The sequence below is a fragment of the Plecotus auritus genome, assembly GCF_963455305.1.
Source record: "Plecotus auritus genome assembly, chromosome: 8".
Classification (NCBI taxonomy): Eukaryota; Metazoa; Chordata; class Mammalia; order Chiroptera; family Vespertilionidae; genus Plecotus; species Plecotus auritus.
Genome location: NC_137782.1, coordinates 37,077,363 through 37,098,458, shown reverse-complemented (window position 1 = coordinate 37,098,458; position 21,096 = coordinate 37,077,363). Strand labels below are relative to the sequence as shown.

At 42.0% G+C, this 21,096-nt stretch overlaps 2 protein-coding genes across 4 annotated transcripts in view; both read right to left on the bottom strand.

Moving 5' to 3' along the window:
- Positions 1-4,759: 4,759 nt before the first annotated feature.
- AKAIN1 (A-kinase anchor inhibitor 1) overlaps positions 4,760-21,096 on the bottom strand; it is a 37,245-nt gene continuing 20,908 nt past the window's right edge. The window contains exon 2 of the mRNA XM_080686972.1: positions 4,760-5,601. Coding sequence (XP_080543098.1) covers positions 5,408-5,601 — 194 coding nt within the window. The 3' untranslated portion in view covers positions 4,760-5,407. The remainder of the gene's footprint in view (positions 5,602-21,096) is intronic.
- Positions 5,461-21,096, bottom strand: part of ZBTB14 (zinc finger and BTB domain containing 14) — a 79,047-nt gene continuing 63,411 nt past the window's right edge. For all 3 annotated transcript variants that reach the window (XR_013961578.1, XR_013961579.1, XR_013961580.1), the window contains one exon: positions 5,461-5,601. The gene's annotated coding sequence lies outside the window, so the exon portion shown is untranslated. The remainder of the gene's footprint in view (positions 5,602-21,096) is intronic.

Here is a 21,096-nt window from a genome sequence, read left to right as displayed (position 1 = left end):
TACCCCACCTCCTGATTTTTGTTAGTTGTGTTTTCATATTGTCAAAATACAACCATTTACACTTTTTACTTTAGCCTAGTTTTCACACTTTTGTAATATTCACTTTATATTTAAGTGAAGGCACTGTTCCTCACCAGTCATTTTATTGGAGCTCCCACATTCATACATTCTTTATTTTGATTTATGTTTAAGTTGTCAAGCAGTTTTTTCAAGAAAGTCTGTTAAGTACTACTAACCCTTAAGAAATTTTTTAATGCTTGCCTTTATTCTTGAGTGACATCTTGGCTGGAAATAATACTCTTACTTCACACTTTCCTTCCTTCAGAGCTACTTTGCAGCCTTTTCTTTCCTATGTTATAGTGTTGAATGTTGCCATGAAGTAGTCTGATGTCGGCCTGAAGTTTCACCTTTGTAAATGACTCACACTCAGCCTAGAAGTTTTAAAATTTTTTCTTTTATTTTGGAAATATTGCTGTTGAGCATTTGGTATCCATTTTCCTAGAATATGATGAGGGGATTTTTTTTTTTAATATGCACTTTCTTTCCTTTCACTCTCTTGATTTTCTTTTCTTATTTCTGTAAGATGAGCCTATTACTTCTGAGAGAAATTTCTTTCCTATTTCACCAATTTCTTCCCAAAAGCCATTTCTATTACACTGTAGCCAGAAGACAAATGATAAAGTCACCCTCTCATTCATCTCTCTCGACAACTTCGTCAGGATTCTGTGGACTTACCTCCGTGGCTTCTGAGGAGGAGAAGAAAGAGAAGTGGCTGCCTGCTCTGTGGTGATCTCCCATTTGATTTCCTCTGGAGTTTCCTGTTCTTCCTTTGCACTCACTTTTTTTAGGTAATGGATTGAGCCTTTTCTATTGATAATTATGGAGGGGGGGCCTCTTTAATGCTTTTGTCACCTCTCTTACACACAAAGATATTCTGTAAGGCAGTTTTATTCTTCCATCTAAATATAGATATTCCTATAGTTTATCATCTTAAATTCCCCTGATAATTCATATACTCACAAACTTCAAGATCAGTGATTCATGGCTTCTTGTGTCCAACAGTGCTCACTTCTCACCACCTAGGATCTACAGGGTGGGACAACAGTTGGTTTACAGTTGTGAGTATATGAAACAGTTTATTCTTGTATTATTATTTATTAATTATTATATTATTTTTTATACGAACAACTGTAAACCTCCTTTTGTCACGCCCTATACTTATTCTCTGACTCAATGTGACTTCATCTGCAACAAGAGAATAAGATCTTCCTTGTTGCACTATTGTGAGATGGTAGCCTTGAGACAAATTAGGTCATGTATCTATAATAATAAAAGAGTAATATGCTAATTAGACTGGACAGCTGAACAACCTCCTGGATGTCCTTCCAATGTCCTTCTGGACGACCTTCCGGATGAAGCTGGGGCTGCAAGGGCTGAACCCCTTGTACGAATTTCATGCATCAGGCCTCTAGTAGTAATATATTTCAGAAAACATTTTCACCCTCGAGAGAGAGGTTATAGTAGCTTCCACTTTCTCCTTACATGAACTGAGTCATGTACTCAAGTATTTATTCTTTACTGTTTGGGTAACATAATGGCAAAACTAGTTACCAAATTTTTCAGATTTCATTCTCTACTGTATGTTACTAGAATAGCTATTATAGTGGATAAATTAAAAATTCCTTCTTTGTTGTGTTGTTTCTGCATAGAGACCTAAAATGTTCAAAATACCCTGACTGACATATAGTCAGTGATTTTTTTTTTAAATGTTTGATTGATTCACTTGTAACCTGAAATCCCACCATAAGGGAAGACTAAGTAGTTTAAAAAAAAAAAAAACACACAACAACACACAACTGAAGCCCAGAAAGCACTAAGTTGCTTTCTATATATTTACAATACTGTTCACATGATTACAGAAAAGCAAAGTAACAGAAAAGATTTCTTTCTTCAGTTCTACCCCAGCTGCATGGAAAGTGAAAAGTGAACAGCAACACACAGCAGAGGCCATAGGTGCTTTACCATGTAAATCAGGAAGATAAAGAACATTAAACAAGTATTACCTCTAATTTTTAAAACCAAAGGCTGCATGCTGGTTTATGATAATAATCAGGGGAAGCCCATCTTAATCCTATGTCAAGTGACATTCTGCCAGCCCCTTCAGAATCCAGTAACTGTATACTGAGACTAGAGGCCCAGTGTACGAAATTCATGCATGGGGGGTGTGTCCCTCAGCCCAGCCTGCACCCTCTCCAATCTGGGACCCCTCGAGGGATGTCCGACTGCCCATTTAAGCCCAATCCCGGTAGGATCGGGCCTAAACGGGCAGTCGGACATCCCTCTCACAATCCAGGACTGCTGGCTCCCAACCGCTCGCCTGCCTGCCTTCCTGATTGCCCCTAACTGCTTCTGCCTGCCAGCCTGATCACCCCCTAACCACTCCCCTGCCAGCCTGATTGATGCCTAACTGCTCCCCTGCCAGCCTGATTGCCCCTAACTGCCCTCCCCTGCAGGCCTGGTCACCCCTAACTGCCCTCCCCTGCAGGCCTGGTCCCCCCACAACTTCTCTCCCCTGCAGGCCGGGGTCCCCCCCAACTGCCCTTCCCTGCAGGCCCGGTTGACCCCAACTTCCCTCCTCTGCCGGCTTGGTCACCCCTAACTGCCCTCTCCTGCAGGCTTGATCACCCCCAACTGCCCTCCCTTGCAGGCCTGGTCCCTTCCAACTGCCCTCCCCTGCTGGCCATCTTGTGGCGGCCATCTTGTGTCCACATGGGAGCAGCCATCTTTGACCACATAGGGGCAGCAATCTTGTGTGGTGGAGTGACAGTCAATCTGCATATTACTCTTTTATTAGATAGGATAGAGGCCTGGTGCATGGGTGAGGGCCAGCTGGTTTGTCTTGAAGGGTGTCCTGGATCAGGGTGGGGTTCCCTTGGGGTGTGGGGCAGCCTGGGCGAGGGGCCTGCGGTGATTTGCAGGCCGGCCACGCCCCCCGGCAACCCAAGCAGAGGCCCTGGTATCTGGGATTTATTTATCTTCTATAATTGAAACTTTGTAGCCTTTAGCAGAGGCCTGGGCCGGCCAGGGTGTGCAGGAAGCTTGGCTTCCTCCATCGCCAGGGGCAACTCAAGCCTCCTGCTCTCTCCATGGTCACAGCCATCTTGGTTGGGTTAATTTGCATACTCACTCCTGATTGGCTGGTGGGCGTGGCTTGTGGGTGTCGCAGAGGTGTGGTCAATTTGCATGTTACTCTTTTATTAGATAGGATACAAGTAAAACTTTAACATATGTATTTATTTTTATGACTGAGTTCCTTAAGATTCTGCCAATATGGAACCTACCTCTGGAGTCCAGGGGTTGCTTAACTTTCTTCTTTGAAGAACTTACCCATATCTCTGTTTCTTGCTGTAGACTTTCCATCTCAGAAAGACCATGAAAGACACTCAACTTTGCAAATACGCTTATCTTTACTTTCTGAGATCAAAAGGCCACTTCTTAGCAAATGTCCTTTTCTGTTCAAGCCCCAGGAAGCATCGTCCCCCACTCTCCTCAGACAGTTACAGTGAAGGCCCATTGAAGAAGCACTTTTCCAGGTCATGATATTTAGGAACTTGGAAAACAATGTTGGGACACCTCATGGTACCATATGAATGTAAGACCCATGTGCAGAATGAACCATAAAAGTAGGACATAGGAAACTTTTGTTTAAAATGACAACATATTTGAAAGTTGGGTGTATTTTATTTACAAGTAACATTTAGATACAGAGGTTAATCATATGTTTCCAAAGATCCCCAATATATTAGCAAAGACACACCAGAAAGGAAATATAGCATGTTTATGTGTTTCCGCCATATGACAGCAAGATCCAAGGCTGGTTATATCCAGAAGGTTTAGTAGACATAGTGCCAGATTATTTGCAAACTATAAGCATTGGGTTTATACTTTATTTATGAATACTCCTAAATAATTTTCCTTAATACCTTCATTCCTACTATCTACTACTGCAATTCTATCACATCAGTGATATGCCTTCAGCTCAGCTTAAACATTATTTGATTGTCATGAGTTCTGTTGAAAAAAGTTTATGAATAAACCATATTTAAATTGTAACCCCTCTGCTTTCTCCCACAGCCATTCTCCTATGAATTTATTACAGGTGTGCATTGTGTGAGACAGTCTGGCAGAGCTTCTAAGAGATTGCTGTCATTCATGTACACTATCAATAGTATCCATTATGGAAAATGTTACATTGAAATTTTATAAATATATCTTCATATCAGTCATACTTTATATGTAAATACTTGGCTTTAAAAAACCCCCACTATCAAATATAGCCATTAATACTCTGAAACCAAAAGGTTTTTTACCCAGGTAAAATTCTTCCTCTTTCCCAGGAAATAGGATTCTAAAACTCCAGGAAGATCTGAATTATCCACATGGGGATGATGCAGCAGTCACACTGTTGCAATAGAGAGCTTTATTCATATACACACGTGTTATTCATTCCTGATATGTATGATTTTCATTATCTCAAGAAAATGATTCTAATTTGTGGATGGGAAAGAGGCGTTCTTATTAGTAAGGTACTAGTGCAAATGCATCGCCAAATGGCGATGCTGCATTTATAGGCCCCAGAGGTCCTTTCAAGAGCACTGCACCCCGGAGTCAGACCCTAGTGTATCTCCAGGATGAAATCTACAATTCTAGTTGCTATTCATGGGGCTACTAAAGAACTGAGTCAATGACAACTTACACATATAGAGGTAATTGTCTTATTTTAATTTTGAAATGAAAAGAAAAGAAATCCATAATATTTCTAAAGGATTTCTGCACAGAGAGTAAATACCAACTATCAAACAACTGAAACCAAAAGACTGAGATCTTGAAAAGTTTATCTGCTCCTTTTATAATATATATAAGATCCTGAGGGACTCAGTCTTAGAATTTGCCTTTGTTCAATTTGACCTTCAGTTCCATATTGAAGATTGAAACTCCAATCTTTCCCCTTTCCAGCAAGTCATTTAAAACTATAATGAACAAAGAAATTACTCAATATTACAGCAAAAAGGACTACTGGTTAAATTCACAGAAAGAATGCATAAAAGGCAGAAATCAATAGATAGAATTATGTTTTTTAAAATAAATTGTGCTGCAAAACTACTTCTGCAATTACAATGTCGGGTTTGGCCCCACAATGTTTCAGAGGCACTGCATTAATATAAACAGAATCATCTAGCGCACTTTTTCAAAACAGTGCTTCTCAGCCAGGGCTAGTATGAATTCATTCTGCCGCTAGGTGCCAATGGCACTTTTGGTTTGCTTTACTGGCAACATTTTGGCGACGCATCCTATACTAAGAGAAAGGCTGAAAGACAAGCATATGACAAAAGCCAAATCCACCGTGTTACTTCTTTTCATGCTTCTTGGTTAACTGCCCCACACCCAGCTGGAAGCTGCCCCGGTTGTCACCGTCTCTCTCCTCCCTCTGCCGACTCTCCTGGGAGACTTGTCGCACAGCCTGCAGGATGGCATTCTGCACAATCTGTTTGCTGGCATTCTGCAGCCTCACCTCTTCAGGCTCATTTCCAGGTTTCTCGCCTAGACAAAAATATGGAAGGGAGGTGAAACAACCAAATCAATTTCAGGAACTGTGACAGGAAGGGGCAGGTGGAAAAGGTGAAAGGGAAGGGGAGACTATAAGAACATACTAGGGTGGCCCCGTTAATTGTGAGGAGCTCTCTGTAGCACATACCCCTCTTGCCTCCCTTTCTCCTTTTCCAATAGAATCTGCATTTGTTTGCCCCAGCAATGCGCCCAATTTATATTCTCAGCATCCCTGAATCCTCTGCTGCTAGCGGGGTAATGAGACATAGTCTTGGCCAAGGAAACCCCTGGGAGAGTTTTTGGAAAGCGAGAGGCTCCTAGCCCCTTTGGCCTTTGGCCCCGCCCTTGGATGCAGACATAATGCTTGTCGGTGCTGCAGCCATCTGACAATAAGCACAGAGAGGAAAGTCAACATTCTGGGCATCGTTGGGAGACAAAAGGAGCCAGTTTTGAAGGCATCATTGAGCATCTGCACCAGCCCTGGACCATGTACTTTTAGATGTGTTTATATGTGAGATAAATAAACCCCTTTTTGTTTAGTCCGCCACTAGTCAGGTTTTATGTTGCTAGCACCCAAAAATATGCCTAATAGATATGAGCTCACTGGGGCTGAAAAATAGCTTGTGACTGAATTCATATTAAATGCAACCCTGCTCCTGTAATAGCATCCCAAAGAATGAAGCTATTCATTCATCAGAATCTGTTCTCCATGATCTAGAACAGGGGTGGGCAAACTTTTTCTATAGAGGACCAGATAGGGAATATTTGGGGCTGTTGGCCATACCACCTCTGTAAAAACCATTCAGCTCTGCTCTTGTAGCATGAGATCAGCTATAGACATCAGTGAATGCATATGGCTTTGTTCCAGTAACTCTTTATTTACAAGAAAAAGTAAAAAACTATGTTGCAGATTTGGCCCAGGGGCCACGTTGCCAACCCCTGACTTAGAATGGTGGGAATTTTCTAACTAGAAAGGCAAGGCAATATACCCAACATTGACTCCTCCCCTTCTTCCTTAGTTAAAAACAAGTCAAAACCTTAATTTTATTTGGCCAGCTATATAACTAGGTACAGGGAAGTTCTAACCAATGGGTGGGAGTTTGTTTAGTGAAAATTCTAAACAAACTAAAGGGTCTTTAAAAGGGAAGAGGCAGGTAAAGGCCCTTTACCCTCTCCCTTCCTGCTGCCTGCGGCTCAGACACATGGCTGTCTTTACAGGGGCTCTGGCTGGCCATGAGGGAACCTTTAGAATGGAAGCCATTTTCAGGGATTTGGAAGGAAAAAGTTAGAAGGGCCCTAAGATTCTAAGGACCATATTAGACCATATTAGTCCTTAAATGCTCACCTCTAGGCCTCTTTTATATTAGAATATATATGTATATGTATATGTATATGTATATGTATATGTATATGTATATGTATATGTATAAAATTTAAGGCAGTGTCATTTTGGATTTTATTTTACTATGCATCAAACTTATTACTAATTCATATATAGCAGAATGATCACGAAGCTAACATTTGACTAAAGTGCAATCGTGAAAATTTTAAAGCCCACCTGTTTATATTTATAGTGACAAATAAAATGGGCATCATTCCTTATTCAAATTCATCTTTTCAGATGTTCACTCTATTTAAATACTCTGCTACCATGCAAATGTATTTTAAATTGGCAAAGGGTGGTTTTTGCCAGGATTGATTCATGAACAACAGAATTTATGCACCCATAAGAAAAACATCGCATAAGAGAATATTGAGTCATTCTAGAAGACCAGACAGCGCTTATCCCTTTAGAGGTATAATTGTCATTTATTCAGCATTTGTATCACTAGCACCATCTCCTGAGGGATTTACAGACTAATAAACAAGGCAAGATGAGTCTATCCAAAACTAGAAAACAATACTCATTCTCCACCCCCTTCAAAAAAAAAAAAAAAAAAAACAGGATAAAATCAGCAATCTACACCAAACCTAGCAAAGGAGTCCAGAGCTACGATATATAACAGATTAAAACTGTAAAAGCAGCAGAGAAGAATTCTTTAAATATTCTCTGTAGAAAAAGAATGAAGAGTAATATTAAGAGACATGAGGGCTCAGCAATTAAGAATGTGCATTTTAAAGCACTTCAGAGTTGAGTTCAACTTATTATATATATATATGTGTGTGTGTGTGTGTGTGTGTGTGTGTGTGTGTGTGTGTGTATATATATATATATATTATTGACTTTAGAGAGGAAGGGACAGAGAGAGAAATAGAAACATCAATGATGAGAGAGAATCATTGATTGGCTGCCTCCTGCATACCCCACACTGGGGATTGAGCCCACAACCCGGGCATGTACCCTGACCAGGAATTGAACCATGACCTCCTGGTTCATAGGTCAACACTCAACAACTGAGCAACACTGGCTGAGCAAGCGTTCAGGTTCTTTCTGTCACTTATAGCCATGTGATCTTGAGTAAGTCACCTCGCTCTCTAAGCCTGTTTGCACATCAGTAAGACGGGCAAGTAGTACCTACTAGGATGGTTGCTAGAGGATTAAGTGACATAACAACTGTTCAGCACTTAGCGTAGTTCCTGAGCACTTGGTATCCACCATTGTGTATTGGTTGGGATACAGATTAGGCTGTTATAACAAAGAAACAGAACTACAGCACCTCACTCAAGGGAGAGATATTTATTGCTCTCTGCATAACAGCTCAGAGGTGCCCCAGTGTGTAGGCGGCTGTGCTCTCCCAGGTTATCTAAGGGCTCAACTCCCTTCCATCTTCCTGCTCAGCCATTTCCTACTCTCCTGGCCTCAGCTGCATGAGTAGAGCTGGTTAACTAATATGCCATTTGGGGCTGGAAGGGAGCCAAAGAGAAAATGGAGGGAAAGCAATTTTCTTCTAAAGAATTGTCATAGAAGTTGCAAGAATCACTCTGCTCATTTGCTACTGGGGGAAACTGAGTCATGTGGTGGTCACGTCTAGCCACATGGGAGGCTAGCCACAGACTGAAATGCCTGTGGCTCAGTGTGGGCCCATCAGCTGGGGACTGAGAGCTGGATCAAGAGGTAAGAGCACAGCTACTTAGGAGGAGGAAACTGCCTGGCCCCTGTCTTGGGAAGGCACTGTGGGCAGACCACGCATTGTCAGGATTGACTTTGTCCACTGTAATAACAGACTGGTGCTCCTATGGCATTCATTTTAAAGGAAAGGGTTTTTGAGAACGCCCTGGTGGAGACCCTTAATATAAGTACAGTGTGGGAGAAAAACCAAGATGGCAACATAGGTAAACACCTAAACTGCTGCCTCGCACAACAATTTCAAAACTACAACTAAAAGACAAAATGGACATCATCCAGAACCACAGGAAGGCTGGCTGAGTGGAAATTCTACAACTAGAAGGAAAGAGAAAAGCACACTGAGACTCAGAGGAGCTGCAGGAGGCAGAGGTACTGAGACGTGTGTGCAGAGAGGACTGGCAACTGAGTGCGCGGCTGGCTTTCCCAAGCAGGAGGGAGACAAAAGCTCCCGACTGCGCTGAACTCCAGTTCCGGGCAAAACTCTGGGGACCCAGACTCATTCGGGGAGAAACTGGACTGTCTGGCAGTGGGCGAAACTCGAGGGCGGCTTTCTCTCAGAGGTGCTTGCAGCGATTACCACAGGACACTGAGACACAGGGGCCTATTAGGGCAGGGCTGACGGGAAACCAATGCTATCTGCTCCACCCTAAGACTCCGTCCCATCCAAGCTGAGCACAGAGGCTTTTGCAAGTCTTGTCTCATAAGGGTGTCTCCAACACAGAAGTTCTCCCAGCGTAGACACAGCTGATCCTCACAGCCAATTGGCCTGGAGGTCAATTCCCCCCAGCAATACCAACAACAATCAAGGCTTAACTACAACAAGACTGTACACACAGCCCACAAAGGGGTGCACCAAGAGTGTCCACCTCAGGTAACTGGGGAGGCTGAGCCACTGGGCCCTATAGGACACCTACCACACAAAGCCACTCTATCAACTCAGGGAAGCAGCCAAAATGCAGAGACAAAGAAACATCACAAATGAAAGAAATGGAGGAAAGCAAACGACTGGATATAGAGTTCAAAACCATGGTTATAAGGTTTTTCAAGAATTTTCTAGAAAAGGCCAATAAATTTAGTGAGACCCTCGAGGATTTGAAAAGGGACCAACTAGAAATTAAGCATACGCTGACTGAAATAAAAAATATTATACAGAGATATAATAGCAGACTAGAGGATCGCAAGAATCAAGTCAAAGATTTGAAATACAAAGAAGCAAAAAACACTCAACCGGAAAAGCAGAAAGAAAAAAGAATCCAAAAATATGAAGATAGTGTAAGGAGCCTCTGGGACAACTTCAAGCATACCAACATCAGAATTATGGGGGTGCCAGAAGAAGAGAGAGAGCAAGATACTGAAAACCTATTTGAAGAAATAATGACCAAAACTTCCCCCACCAGAAGAAGAGAGAGAGCAAGATAGTGAAAACCTATTTGAAGAAATAATGACCAAAACTTGCCCCACCTGGTGAAAGAAATAGACTTACAAGTCCAGGAAGTGCACAGAACCCCAAACAAAAGGAATCCAAAGAGGACCACACCAAGACACATCATAATTAAAATGCCAAGAGCAAAAGACAAAGAATATTAAAAGCAGCAAGAGAAAAACAGTTAGTTACCTAGAAGGGAGCACCCATACGACTGTCAGCTGATTTCTCAATAGAAACTATGCAGGCCAGATGGGGAGTGGCAAGAAATATTCAAAGTGATGAATAGCAAGAACCTACAACCAAGATTACTCTACCCAACAAAACTATCATTCAGAATTGAAGGGGAGATAAAGAGCTTCACAGATAAGAAAAAGCTAAAGGAGTTCATCACCACCAAACAAGTATTATATGAAATACTGAAAGGTATTCTTTAAGAAGAGGAAGAAGAAAAAAAAGGTAAAGATAAAAATTATGAACAACAAATACATATCTATCAACAAGTGAATCTAAAAATCAAGTGAATAAAAAAATCTGATGAACAGAATAATCTGGGGAATATAATAGAATCAGGGGCATAGAAAGGGAGTGGACTGACAATTCTTGGGGGGGGAAGAGGTGTGGTGGGTATGGGAAGAGACTGGACAAAAATCGTACACCTATGGATGAGGACAGTGGGGGGGGGGGGTAAGGGCAGAGGGTGGGGTGGGAACCGGGTGGAGGGGAGCTATGGGGGGAAAAAAGAGGAACAATTGTAATAATCTGAACAATGAAGATTTATTAAATTAAATACATATATACATATAAGTACAGTGTGCAAAAGTGCATTACAGCTGACAGAAGGCAGAGCCAGCCACAAAATCCTGGTTTTGCCATTTACTTACATGCACTACATTTATTTGAAATTAATAAATCTAGGCCAATTGCCTGGTTTTAAATGGTGCAAATGTCCTCAGCCTAATTAGCATTTACAAGATCATTTTGGTATTTCACAAAAGATGATGAATTGATGTAATTAGCTTTAAACTCTAAATGCTCATTATAAATGCATTGAAGTCAAGAATGTGAAGTAACTAAATTTGCCTTCTGTGTCTTTCCAGCTCAAATCATTACCCTCCTTCCCCCTCCCAACACCACACAAACGCAGGCACCCTGGGTCATGCTTCCCTGTGACACGCAGCCCACACAAAGGGCCAGCCTTCCACAGACTCCCCTGAGCTCCAGGCCCTCCCCCCACCCTTCCCAGCCTGCTGTTCCAGGTGCCATCCTCACCAGACCAGGGGAAAGGGTCTGAGGAACTCAACTGCAATGTGGTTAATAACTGGTCTTAGTTCCTTATTTATATAATTAAAATTGTGCTTCTATCGACCATAGGAAGATCCTCCTGATAAATATTTACATTATTTTTCCCCTAAGAATCTAAGTGCCACTTGCCTCTATTACATTAACCCTATTACATTCCAGTGAGGTGGGTTTTAGAAAAGGTTAGCATTCCCGCTGTGAGGCAGAATCCGGTTAGTGATTTTTTCCCTCGATCACAGAGAATGTGGCAGAGGTTTTGTCATAGGCACTGTCTCTCCCCATTGGGTCACTAAATATGCAAGTGCCTATTAGGGCTCTGCCACCACTACCTGCCCACACTCTCCAACACATGGTGCGGCTGATGGTGACCACAGAGCATATTTTTATCTTCCCCACTGATTGCTTGAGACGATAAAGACATTATCATTCATCAATGACTAGCCTATGGAACGCAGAGAACAAGAACTAATTCTGGTCCCTTAATTAATGGAATGATAGTCAATTTTCCAGCTCTATAAATACAGGAATTTTTCATGAAGGACCAGATGTTAGATCTCATTCATCTACACCGATAGCTAAGAAAGCCATCCTGCTTGCCCTGCTGTGTCACTGAGCAAGCTCAAGTTATGTGACTTCCCAGCAACAGAGAGTCACAGCCTTTGAGTCCCAATAAAACTTGAAAAGGAAAAGACAATTATAATCTAGAAGTCAAGTTTGAGTATTTTGGCCAAGAAGAGCAGAGGTAATTTTGAAAAAGAACAACAAATAGGGAGGACTTAATTTAGCAGCTTTCAATACCAGGGATAAAGCTGTAGTGCAGTCGTGCACCACTTAACAATGGGAATGTGGTCTGAGAAAACCATCATCAGGTAATTTTGTCCTTGTGCAAACATTGTGGAGTGACTTACACAAACCTAGATGGCACATCCTACTACACCATAGATTATATGGCATAGCCAATTGCTACAAGCAATCAAACACAGGATAAAATCATGCAACAGCCATTGAGAAAAATTTGATAAATCAGGCTACATTAAACTAAGTGTATATTGTCATGGAAACACACCACACACACACACACACACACACACACACACACACACACACACAGTTAAAAGGCTTTTCATTTGAGGAAATTGAGGCAGGAGAAATGCTATCTTGGAAATGTTTTAAGTATTTCTTTTCTGAACACTCAGATAACAATGCAATCAAGATTGGGTTACGAGTTCAGAGAGGCCCAAAAGGATGGTTTAACGACCTCACAGGTTTCGGCAAAATTTAGCTGCAGGTTTTTCCCCTTTCATCCAGAAACACTCAGGAAATCTAACTCCTCCCAGTTCCTAGTTTCTTGCTGTTAGTAGCAGCTTCAGAATTTCCATGAAGAAGGGTTTAGGAATGGCAATCAGAGAAAAGGGAAACCAAGAATTTGTTCTGAAACTGGGGTGTGCATGACATTTACACAGGGCTGATAAAATGCCTATTTTTCATATCAAACGGGGTGAGATGGGGATGAGGCCATTGCCTGCCTTCTCACCTTCTCTAACTGCTCACTTCTTCAGAGTGGCCGTGTCACCCAGTGTCCACTCTCCCCTCCCAAAACCACCAAACAAACCTGGCTGGCCCTAACTGTGGGCTCCTGCGTTACTGCCCCAGGGGTATGCCAGAAAGGAGTCTGGAAATCGGAAGTCAGGTATTTAAGCGACAGAAAACGTAGGCACCGTGTGAGCCTGTGTATTAAAGTGGCCGTACTAGACCTGAATAGAACACAGAACAAACCCTGGAACCCTGAGGATGACACACTCTTCCCACTCTCGGAGCCAGGCCTTTACCCCCTGACACAACCTCCCCGCAGAGGCTCCGTGGCCAGTCCACCACCACCCAGGCTGCCCACTGCCCAGTTCTGCAGCCTCTGCTGCCCCTTGGTGGCCATTCCTAGGGTTGCCACAGACTCAGGGACAGGAAGTCCTTTGGCAGAAAGTGGCCTGCCCTGATTCCTGGGATGGGTAGTGTCTGTGTGTGTGTGTTTTCTATGTCTCTGTGTGTTTTCTGTGTGTGTGTGTGTGTGTGTGTGTGTGAATGTGTGGCTGTGTCAGTGTGTAAATACATGTTACTATAGGGGAAATCCTTGAAATGTCCATGAGACAAAGGTGTGGTTTTATCTTATCAAACACACTTAGCACAACTAGCTCACCATGGTACTTACTGTCTGACCATAAAACCTCACACAGACCTTTACAGTTATGTCCTCCCAAGAGTTCAGGGGCAACTGGGAATATAGTCCAGAGGTTTCCTGTCTTGATTCAGATGAAAATTGCTTGACCGAAATATTTAATATCTCTTAAATATTTCACAAAATATTCTGAGTTCCTGGGCAAAACTAGCCACATGCTCTCCCTTCCCACCCACTATGGAGAGGAAAGGAGGGAGGAATTAATATTAGTTTTTTGAGTGATTTTAAATAAATGCTTTAAAAAATCCTCTCACACTGTCCTCCCTACAACGAAGAGCACAGCCTTCACCATCATCATCTTTCGGCTGAAGACGGAATCAAATCCCAGCTGTGACAAGTCAGCAGAGAGTACACGTCTACATCTTAACTACGCTGTGTCTCAAAGCGAAACCATCATCCCTGGAGGATGTGAGTACATAGCAAGACTCTCAGAAGGAGATTATGCTCTGACATAAAGTAAAACCTTTCTACTCTCCTTGAAGAGCAGCTCCCCACCTTTTGAAAATGACTCCTTTGTAATGTCAAAATATTTCACCTATCCCCTCATGACACAATGACAAAAAGAGGCTATGAATTCAGTGATGCTTTCAGATAAATCTGGATGGTATTCATCACGACAGCCTCCACATACATTTGAAAATTGCAGGAGTTAGAGAAGATGGCATATTCCAACCACCACAGTGGGGTGGAACCCAGCGTCCCTGTCCCTTAAAACAGCTCCATGGCTCCCACACCAGACGGCAGATGTAGAAGCAATGAAAGCCAGGTAGATGTTTTAAACTAATTCCTAATGATGGAACGCAGGTAGCAGCCAGGTGCGGTATGGAGCAAGAAGTTTTCCACCAGCTATCCTCAAATTCTACCCCCTACTCCTAGTCACCCATGAAGTATTTATTAAATGCCTCCGTATGACGGGTTTGCACAAGATAGCCAAATCAAACTGTCACCTTCAGGAAGGATATAATGCCTAAGATTTCTCACAGTTGTAAGTATGAAAAAATATTTTAAGGCTTTAAAAGTTTAGCAGAGACAATAATCAGTCCTCTCAATTTTTCAAAAGGCTCAAATATTGCAGGGAGTCACTCATGTGGGGTCCTACTCAGTAAGTCCAGAGCTGGGGTAGAACTGTATGCTCAGGAGTCCTTCCCAGTACCCCCTCCTGCTGCTGCCTGGTCTTCCGGAAGGTGAGGAGCTGGCAGCTAGTAACAGAGCCCAGAGGTTATTTTCTTCTCTGCCCAAAATGGGAAATAGGTAAACGAATGCCCTCACTTGCTTCCTAACTGATTTTTCATATCAAATCACTGTCTTGTTATTATATCTTCTATTTGTCCTTCCACTTGCTGCCCTGACAGCAGCCCGAGTAATGTTTTTCAATGGAAATCCAATATGTCATCCGATGGTTCAAAACCTTCCTTGGTGAGAATATCAGAAAGGCTGCTCCAATTTCTAGGCCACATAACTAGGCCAATTACCAGTTTTTAAATTTGCACTAAGCTTCTATCTCTCATTTCCTATCTTCCTGGTTTTCTCCATTCTCTCCTTTTGCGTCCCTGTCAGTCCCTCTGATGATCAGTTCTTAGCTCTCTCCATTAGGTTTCAAATACTTTTCAGAACAAGGTGGTGTGAAAACAAGCCCCTTCACTTAGGTCCAGTGACGTCCCCCAGTGGTTTGTTCCATTGGCCAACCGTTGGCCATGAACACACTCCCCAGGCATTTATAAACTCTCGGGGGCTGAGAAGGCCCCTGTCCCAGAGGCTCTGCGTGTGAATCTCTGGGCCTTTCAAGTTCACCTGCACAAGCCTCGGCTTTCCCTCTGAGCACACAGGAAAACATATTCAATCAGTTATTTTAAAGCAGAGGAATGAGATGACAAGTCCTCATTGCTTCATCTACAAATTGCACAAAGAAATACAAAACTCCTTCTTCAACCATGAGTTTCCTCGGGCAAAATTCTAGTATATAAGGCTTTTTTGTTATTATACCTTTTTTATATAACCTTGAGGATCTTGGCTCCCTTTGCTGTGTTGGGGTTAATTAGAAAAAGAGAACAGGTGGCTGGAAATAGAAAGGAAGTGAAGAACACAATCAGATGTTTTATGGGAGTTTCTTTCAGTGCTGTTTCAGGAGGGAAAAGAAACTGAAGGAAAGTAAGCCCAGACTTTAGAAGTATCTGTTACAGCTCTGCAACAGGAGAGTAATTTCACCTGTCTCAACCTAACCTGTGTCTTAGAGCAGTGGTCGGCAAACTCATTAGTCAACAGAGCCAAATATCAATAGTACAACGATTGAAATTTCTTTTGAGAGCCAAATTTTTTAAACTTAAACTTCTTCTAATGCCGCTTCTTCAAAATAGACTTGCCCAGGCCGTGGTATTTTGTGGAAGAGCCACACTCAAGGGGCCAAAGAGTCACATGTGGCTCGCGAGCCGCTGTTTGCCGACCACTGTCTTAGAGCTTTGGCTGCCAGCATCAAAACTCCAAGTCAGAGCACAGCAAGTGTACTGTGCATTTGCTGTAAGAGTCAGATGTGGAAAAAGAAATAAGGGAAGGAAGGAGAAATGGAGGCAGGGAGGAAAAGAGAAACAGTATCTTTGAGGGTGCAAATTAAAATTAAATTGCATGCATCTAATTAACAGGGTAATCGTGCCTTTAAAGGTTTCTAGCAAGCAAGCTATAATAAATATAAATTAGTTATACAAGACACATTACAAGCAGTTTAAGATGCAAAAATTTACATTGATATACTCTCTAGAGCAGTGGTCGGCAAACTCATTAGTCAACAGAGCCAAATATCAACAGTACAACGATTGAAATTTCTCTTGAGAGCCAAATTTTTTAAACTTAAACTTCTTCTAACGCCACTTCTTCAAAATAGACTCGCCCAGGCCGTGGTATTTTGTGGAAGAGCCACACTCAAGGGGCCAAAGAGCCGCATGTGGCTCGTGAGCCGCAGTTTGCCGACCACGGCTCTAGAGTAACAGGTGGGTCTCATCTCCACGGGCTCAGGATTCACAGCAATCTAGGCAGCCCCCTGCTCTGAGTGCTCTCTCTGCCCTTGCCCTTGGCCTGCCAGAGAAGATACATGATACATGGAGTCATTCAAATGTTTATTAAGCATCACCTATGTCCAGGCAATGTGCTAGGCATTAGGGGTGCTGAGATAATTCACATTTCCTGGTTTTCACGACATTCACAGAAGGCACAGGATATAATATGGTTCTATGAGTCTCTTAACCCCCTAGCCTACTTTAACTCATCTTTCAAATCACAATAGTAAATCCTTCCAAGGTATATCTTATAGGATAAATATGAGGATAAAAATTTATAAGAAATATTCAAATGCTATGAAGAGTTGACTCTGATATATACATCTATACTAATAAAAGGGTAATATGCTAATTAGACCAGATAGACCAGACATCTTCCGGATGTCCTTCCGGACAAAGCCATGGTGGCGGGGGCCAAGGAAGAGGCGGTTAGGGGTGATCAGGCAGGCAGGCAGAGTGGTTAGGGGCGATCAGGCAGGCAGGCAGGTGAGCGGTTAGGAGCCAACGGTCCGGGATTGTGAGAGGGATATCTGACTGCCTCTTGGGGATCAGGCCTAAACTGGAAGTCGGACATCCCCCAAGGAGTCCCGGATTGGAGAGGGTGCAGGCCGGGCTGAGGGACCCCCGACCTCTTGCACGAATTTTGTGCACCAGGCCTCTAGTATATATATATAATTCCATGAGTTCAAAATTCTCATTTCACATACATTTCTCTTTAGAAAGGCCTAACAGCAGCACTACTAACTTCTAGCAGGGGTGGGCAAACTTTTTGACTCGAGGGCCACAATGGGTTCTTAAACTGAACCGGAGGGCCAGAACAAAAGCATGGATGGAGTGTTTGTGTGAACTAATATAAATTCAAAGTAAAGGAGTGGAGGGGAGAGCAAGAGAACCGGATAGAACAGCCGGATCCGGCCCCTGGGCCGTAGTTTGCCCAAGGCTGTTCTAGGGTGTAAAGAGGGAAGGGCTCGTCTGTCACAGCACAGGTGGTGAGAGTAGAGAACAAGGGGGAAAAAAAAAAAAAAAAGAACAAGGGGAAAAGTGATAAAGAGGATGATCTATTACAGGAAAGGTGGCATCTTGGTGACAGAGCTCAGGCAGGTCATTGAGCATCTGGTTGGTTTGTAGTTCTCAACATCTGGCACCATAAGAACCACCGAGGATCCATAGTGACAATGACAATGATCCATAGTGGCTCTGGAATGTACATATTTAGCCGTGACTGCAGATAATTCTGATGCATGTTTCAGATGGGCCACGCTTTTATTTAAAACTCACCTTCGGTCTATACCCACAGAGCATGAGGAAATTAAGTGGCTAAGTGACCATTTCACAATTTATTTAATTAATGGGACAACCAAGCAAATGATTCAAGCCACAAAGTGCAAGGTGCGCCTTCTCCATTTACTGAATTAGCTAATTGCCAAATCTGCACTGTACTCTGGGAAACACTAATCAGCCATTAATCTTCAGCAAGGTTTTAACCATTAACTTTAAATTCTGGCTGTTACTTCATCTACCCCCTCTCCAGGTCTCAAACCAGGCTTATGGAGACTGGTATCATTTCCAGGGTTTTCCTCTTTCATTATATAGTTAAATCTGTCGAAGGACTCAGGTTTGTGGACAATATAAGAAACAACCTTTTGTTGAGGGGAAATGGAAATTAGAAGTTCTTATCTGTGGAAAAATTTCCTCTCTTATAAAAGCTTTTAATTCTCTGTATGTTAAAGTTGTGCTGTCTTCTTGGCAGCCTTCAAGCTATTTTTGTCAATACTTGATTGCAGTTAATAGGTGTGAATTCCAGGAAGTAAGAAAATTAGAAGATACACTTCTAAATCTCATGAGGCATTAACAGGTAGAACATTTGCAATGATGAAAAAGAAATGTTGGCAGATAATGTTATCAGTATGTGTGTTCAGAAGACTGAACAATATGATCCATCTGGTATACTTATGCGAGTCACATAATGTACTAGGCAGCTTATCTTAAAAATTCAATAATACAACAATTATCCCTTTTTAGAAAACTGGGGGGGAGGGGACTGAAATTCTATCATCACACATTTGAAAATACATCATAGGCAAATATTGTGCCTGCATTTGGAAAATATTCTTTGTGCGCAGAAAATCTAGAACAAGGTGAAAAAGGACAGTGAAAATAAAACCCAGCACGTATTTGAATTTAAAATGCACATGAAAATAATTTGATATAAAATCATGTAACCCAAGGGGAAGCAATAAATTAATTCATAGCAAGGTGATAAAGGATGAAAAATATGCTCTATTGTGCCCACTATTATTACAAAGTTCATTTGGTTTAACAGACTAGAATTCAGGGAAGTAGAGGAATAAGCAATCCACAGCTTGTGATTTGAGGTAGGGTTAACATAATTTAGAGCCACCAGTGGATTGCAGACATATGACAATTTTGTATTTATTTTTTCAAATGAATTTTTTATTAATGGGGGGGGGGCAGGGAAAGCTCTAGGAAAAGCAAGTAAGAAGTGTGTATCTAACTTCAACTTTATTATCTCCAATCCAATAAACTCAACTGTTTCACACAGAGATGAGAAGGTCAAGGTCATATAATATGATGAGCCAGAAGGCCCCATTCCTGCCAGGATCACAGATAGCATCTCTCAGCCATGTAAGCTTTCTTCATTGTATCTCCAATGGCCATAGGGAAAGCGTTGTTTGAAGGTAAGTAGCATAACAAAACTTCACCACAACATTTGAAAACATTTATAGCACCTGCCTTCCAAATAATACATAGTACATTAGTGTCATCCTTTATACAAAGGACAGCTCATAACATTTATATCACCCATGTACAATATGTATAACATACAACTTGGTACAATACGCATTCCTAGTGGTGATGGGTAAGGTAAATTGCTATATCACTGGTCTTTTGGTTAGATATTAAAGAGTTGGAGTAAAAATCACTAATTTTTATTCCATTATATCTAAAGATAACAAATTTTTTTGAGTCAATTTTCACCTTTCTAGCCTGTTTGTTGAACAATTTTCAATTCATCTTTTCATTTCTGGTTGTATACAACTAGTGTCTCTCTTGTTTACTCCAATCTGCCAGCCAGATAGGTTGTAAAGCATGAAAACTAACGAGGAAATATGAGTCAGTACAAGTGCCCATTAGAAAAGAAAGATAAACCCAGCAAAACATCAAAACATTCTATTGAAATGTTTCAACCGGTGTGTTCTGCTTATCAAGGGAGATGTCATCCGAGGCTTTAACTGGTGCCTGTAAAGGCAGATAAAATGGGCCATCAGCTGCTGGTTTTATCTCACACTCAGCTCATAACAGGAGACACCACGGCCTGCTTGGCAGATACCTGTCGACACTCCAAGGGTGGTAGGAAATGATGAGAAAGGAAGGTGCAAAGAATAACAGCAGCCAGGACAAAGCACTCCACTTCATGAGCTCTGTCTCCTCTCTGTAATTGTAATGAACTTAAACCCCTAAAATCAGTATGAGAATAACCGCACTCTGGGCTCACACCCAGTTTTCAAATAAAGCAGAAATGAGACTTTTTGAAGACACTTGGAATGTTAAGTGTTCTGATCTGTGCACTTGTGCTACCTTCATGCTGTCCCTAAATTGGGTAAAAGGGAGCTCTACCTACACTAAGTGGAACCCTTCAAAGATAAGAATAGATGCAAACTGGTCTCTCTAAGTGAGCGAGGTGTGACACAAGAAGAACAGACAGAGGCCTCATGTCTCACCACTCCTCTCTCTAAGGCCAGCACTGCCAGTCCTTCCTGTGACTTGTGAGGCTGGCTACCAACCCTCAGGAACCTTCACCACACAGTGCTCCATGCGGCCTTTGCCAGGCGTCCTCACAGAAAGCATTTTGCAGTTCCCAGATGGCAGACGCACACTGGGCTTGGGTAAAGATCTGGACTTGCAGCCAGCTTCACCCTAACCTACTAAGTAACTCTGAAAAATCACTTGACCTGTCTGGCTTCAAGCTTTCTTTTCTAAAAAGAAAAATTCCTCTAATATTCAATGTTCTACAAAGTGCTTATCATTATTGTGATAAGCTATTATTTTCATAGCTTTTAAACTATCTGATTTTAGCAAATTAACTAAAACATAGATAATACCCAGAAAGATTATAGGCATCCAGTGAGAAGATTGAACTAAATATAAATTACCTAAGTGTCATGTGTTCATCTATGTGTAAACCCCCCGCTAATTCATTGTTGTAGTACTGATTATTTGTAGGACTTAAAATGCTCACATCTTATAGCAATACATTTGGATCCCCTGTTCAGTTCTGCTTCATGGAACAAGGCACCATTTTGTGTCCCAAAATCTGATTCTCAGGACCAGCACAATATTTCTACATATTTCATCAAATAAGAACCATATTCAAACTACATCCCAAGATAAACACACA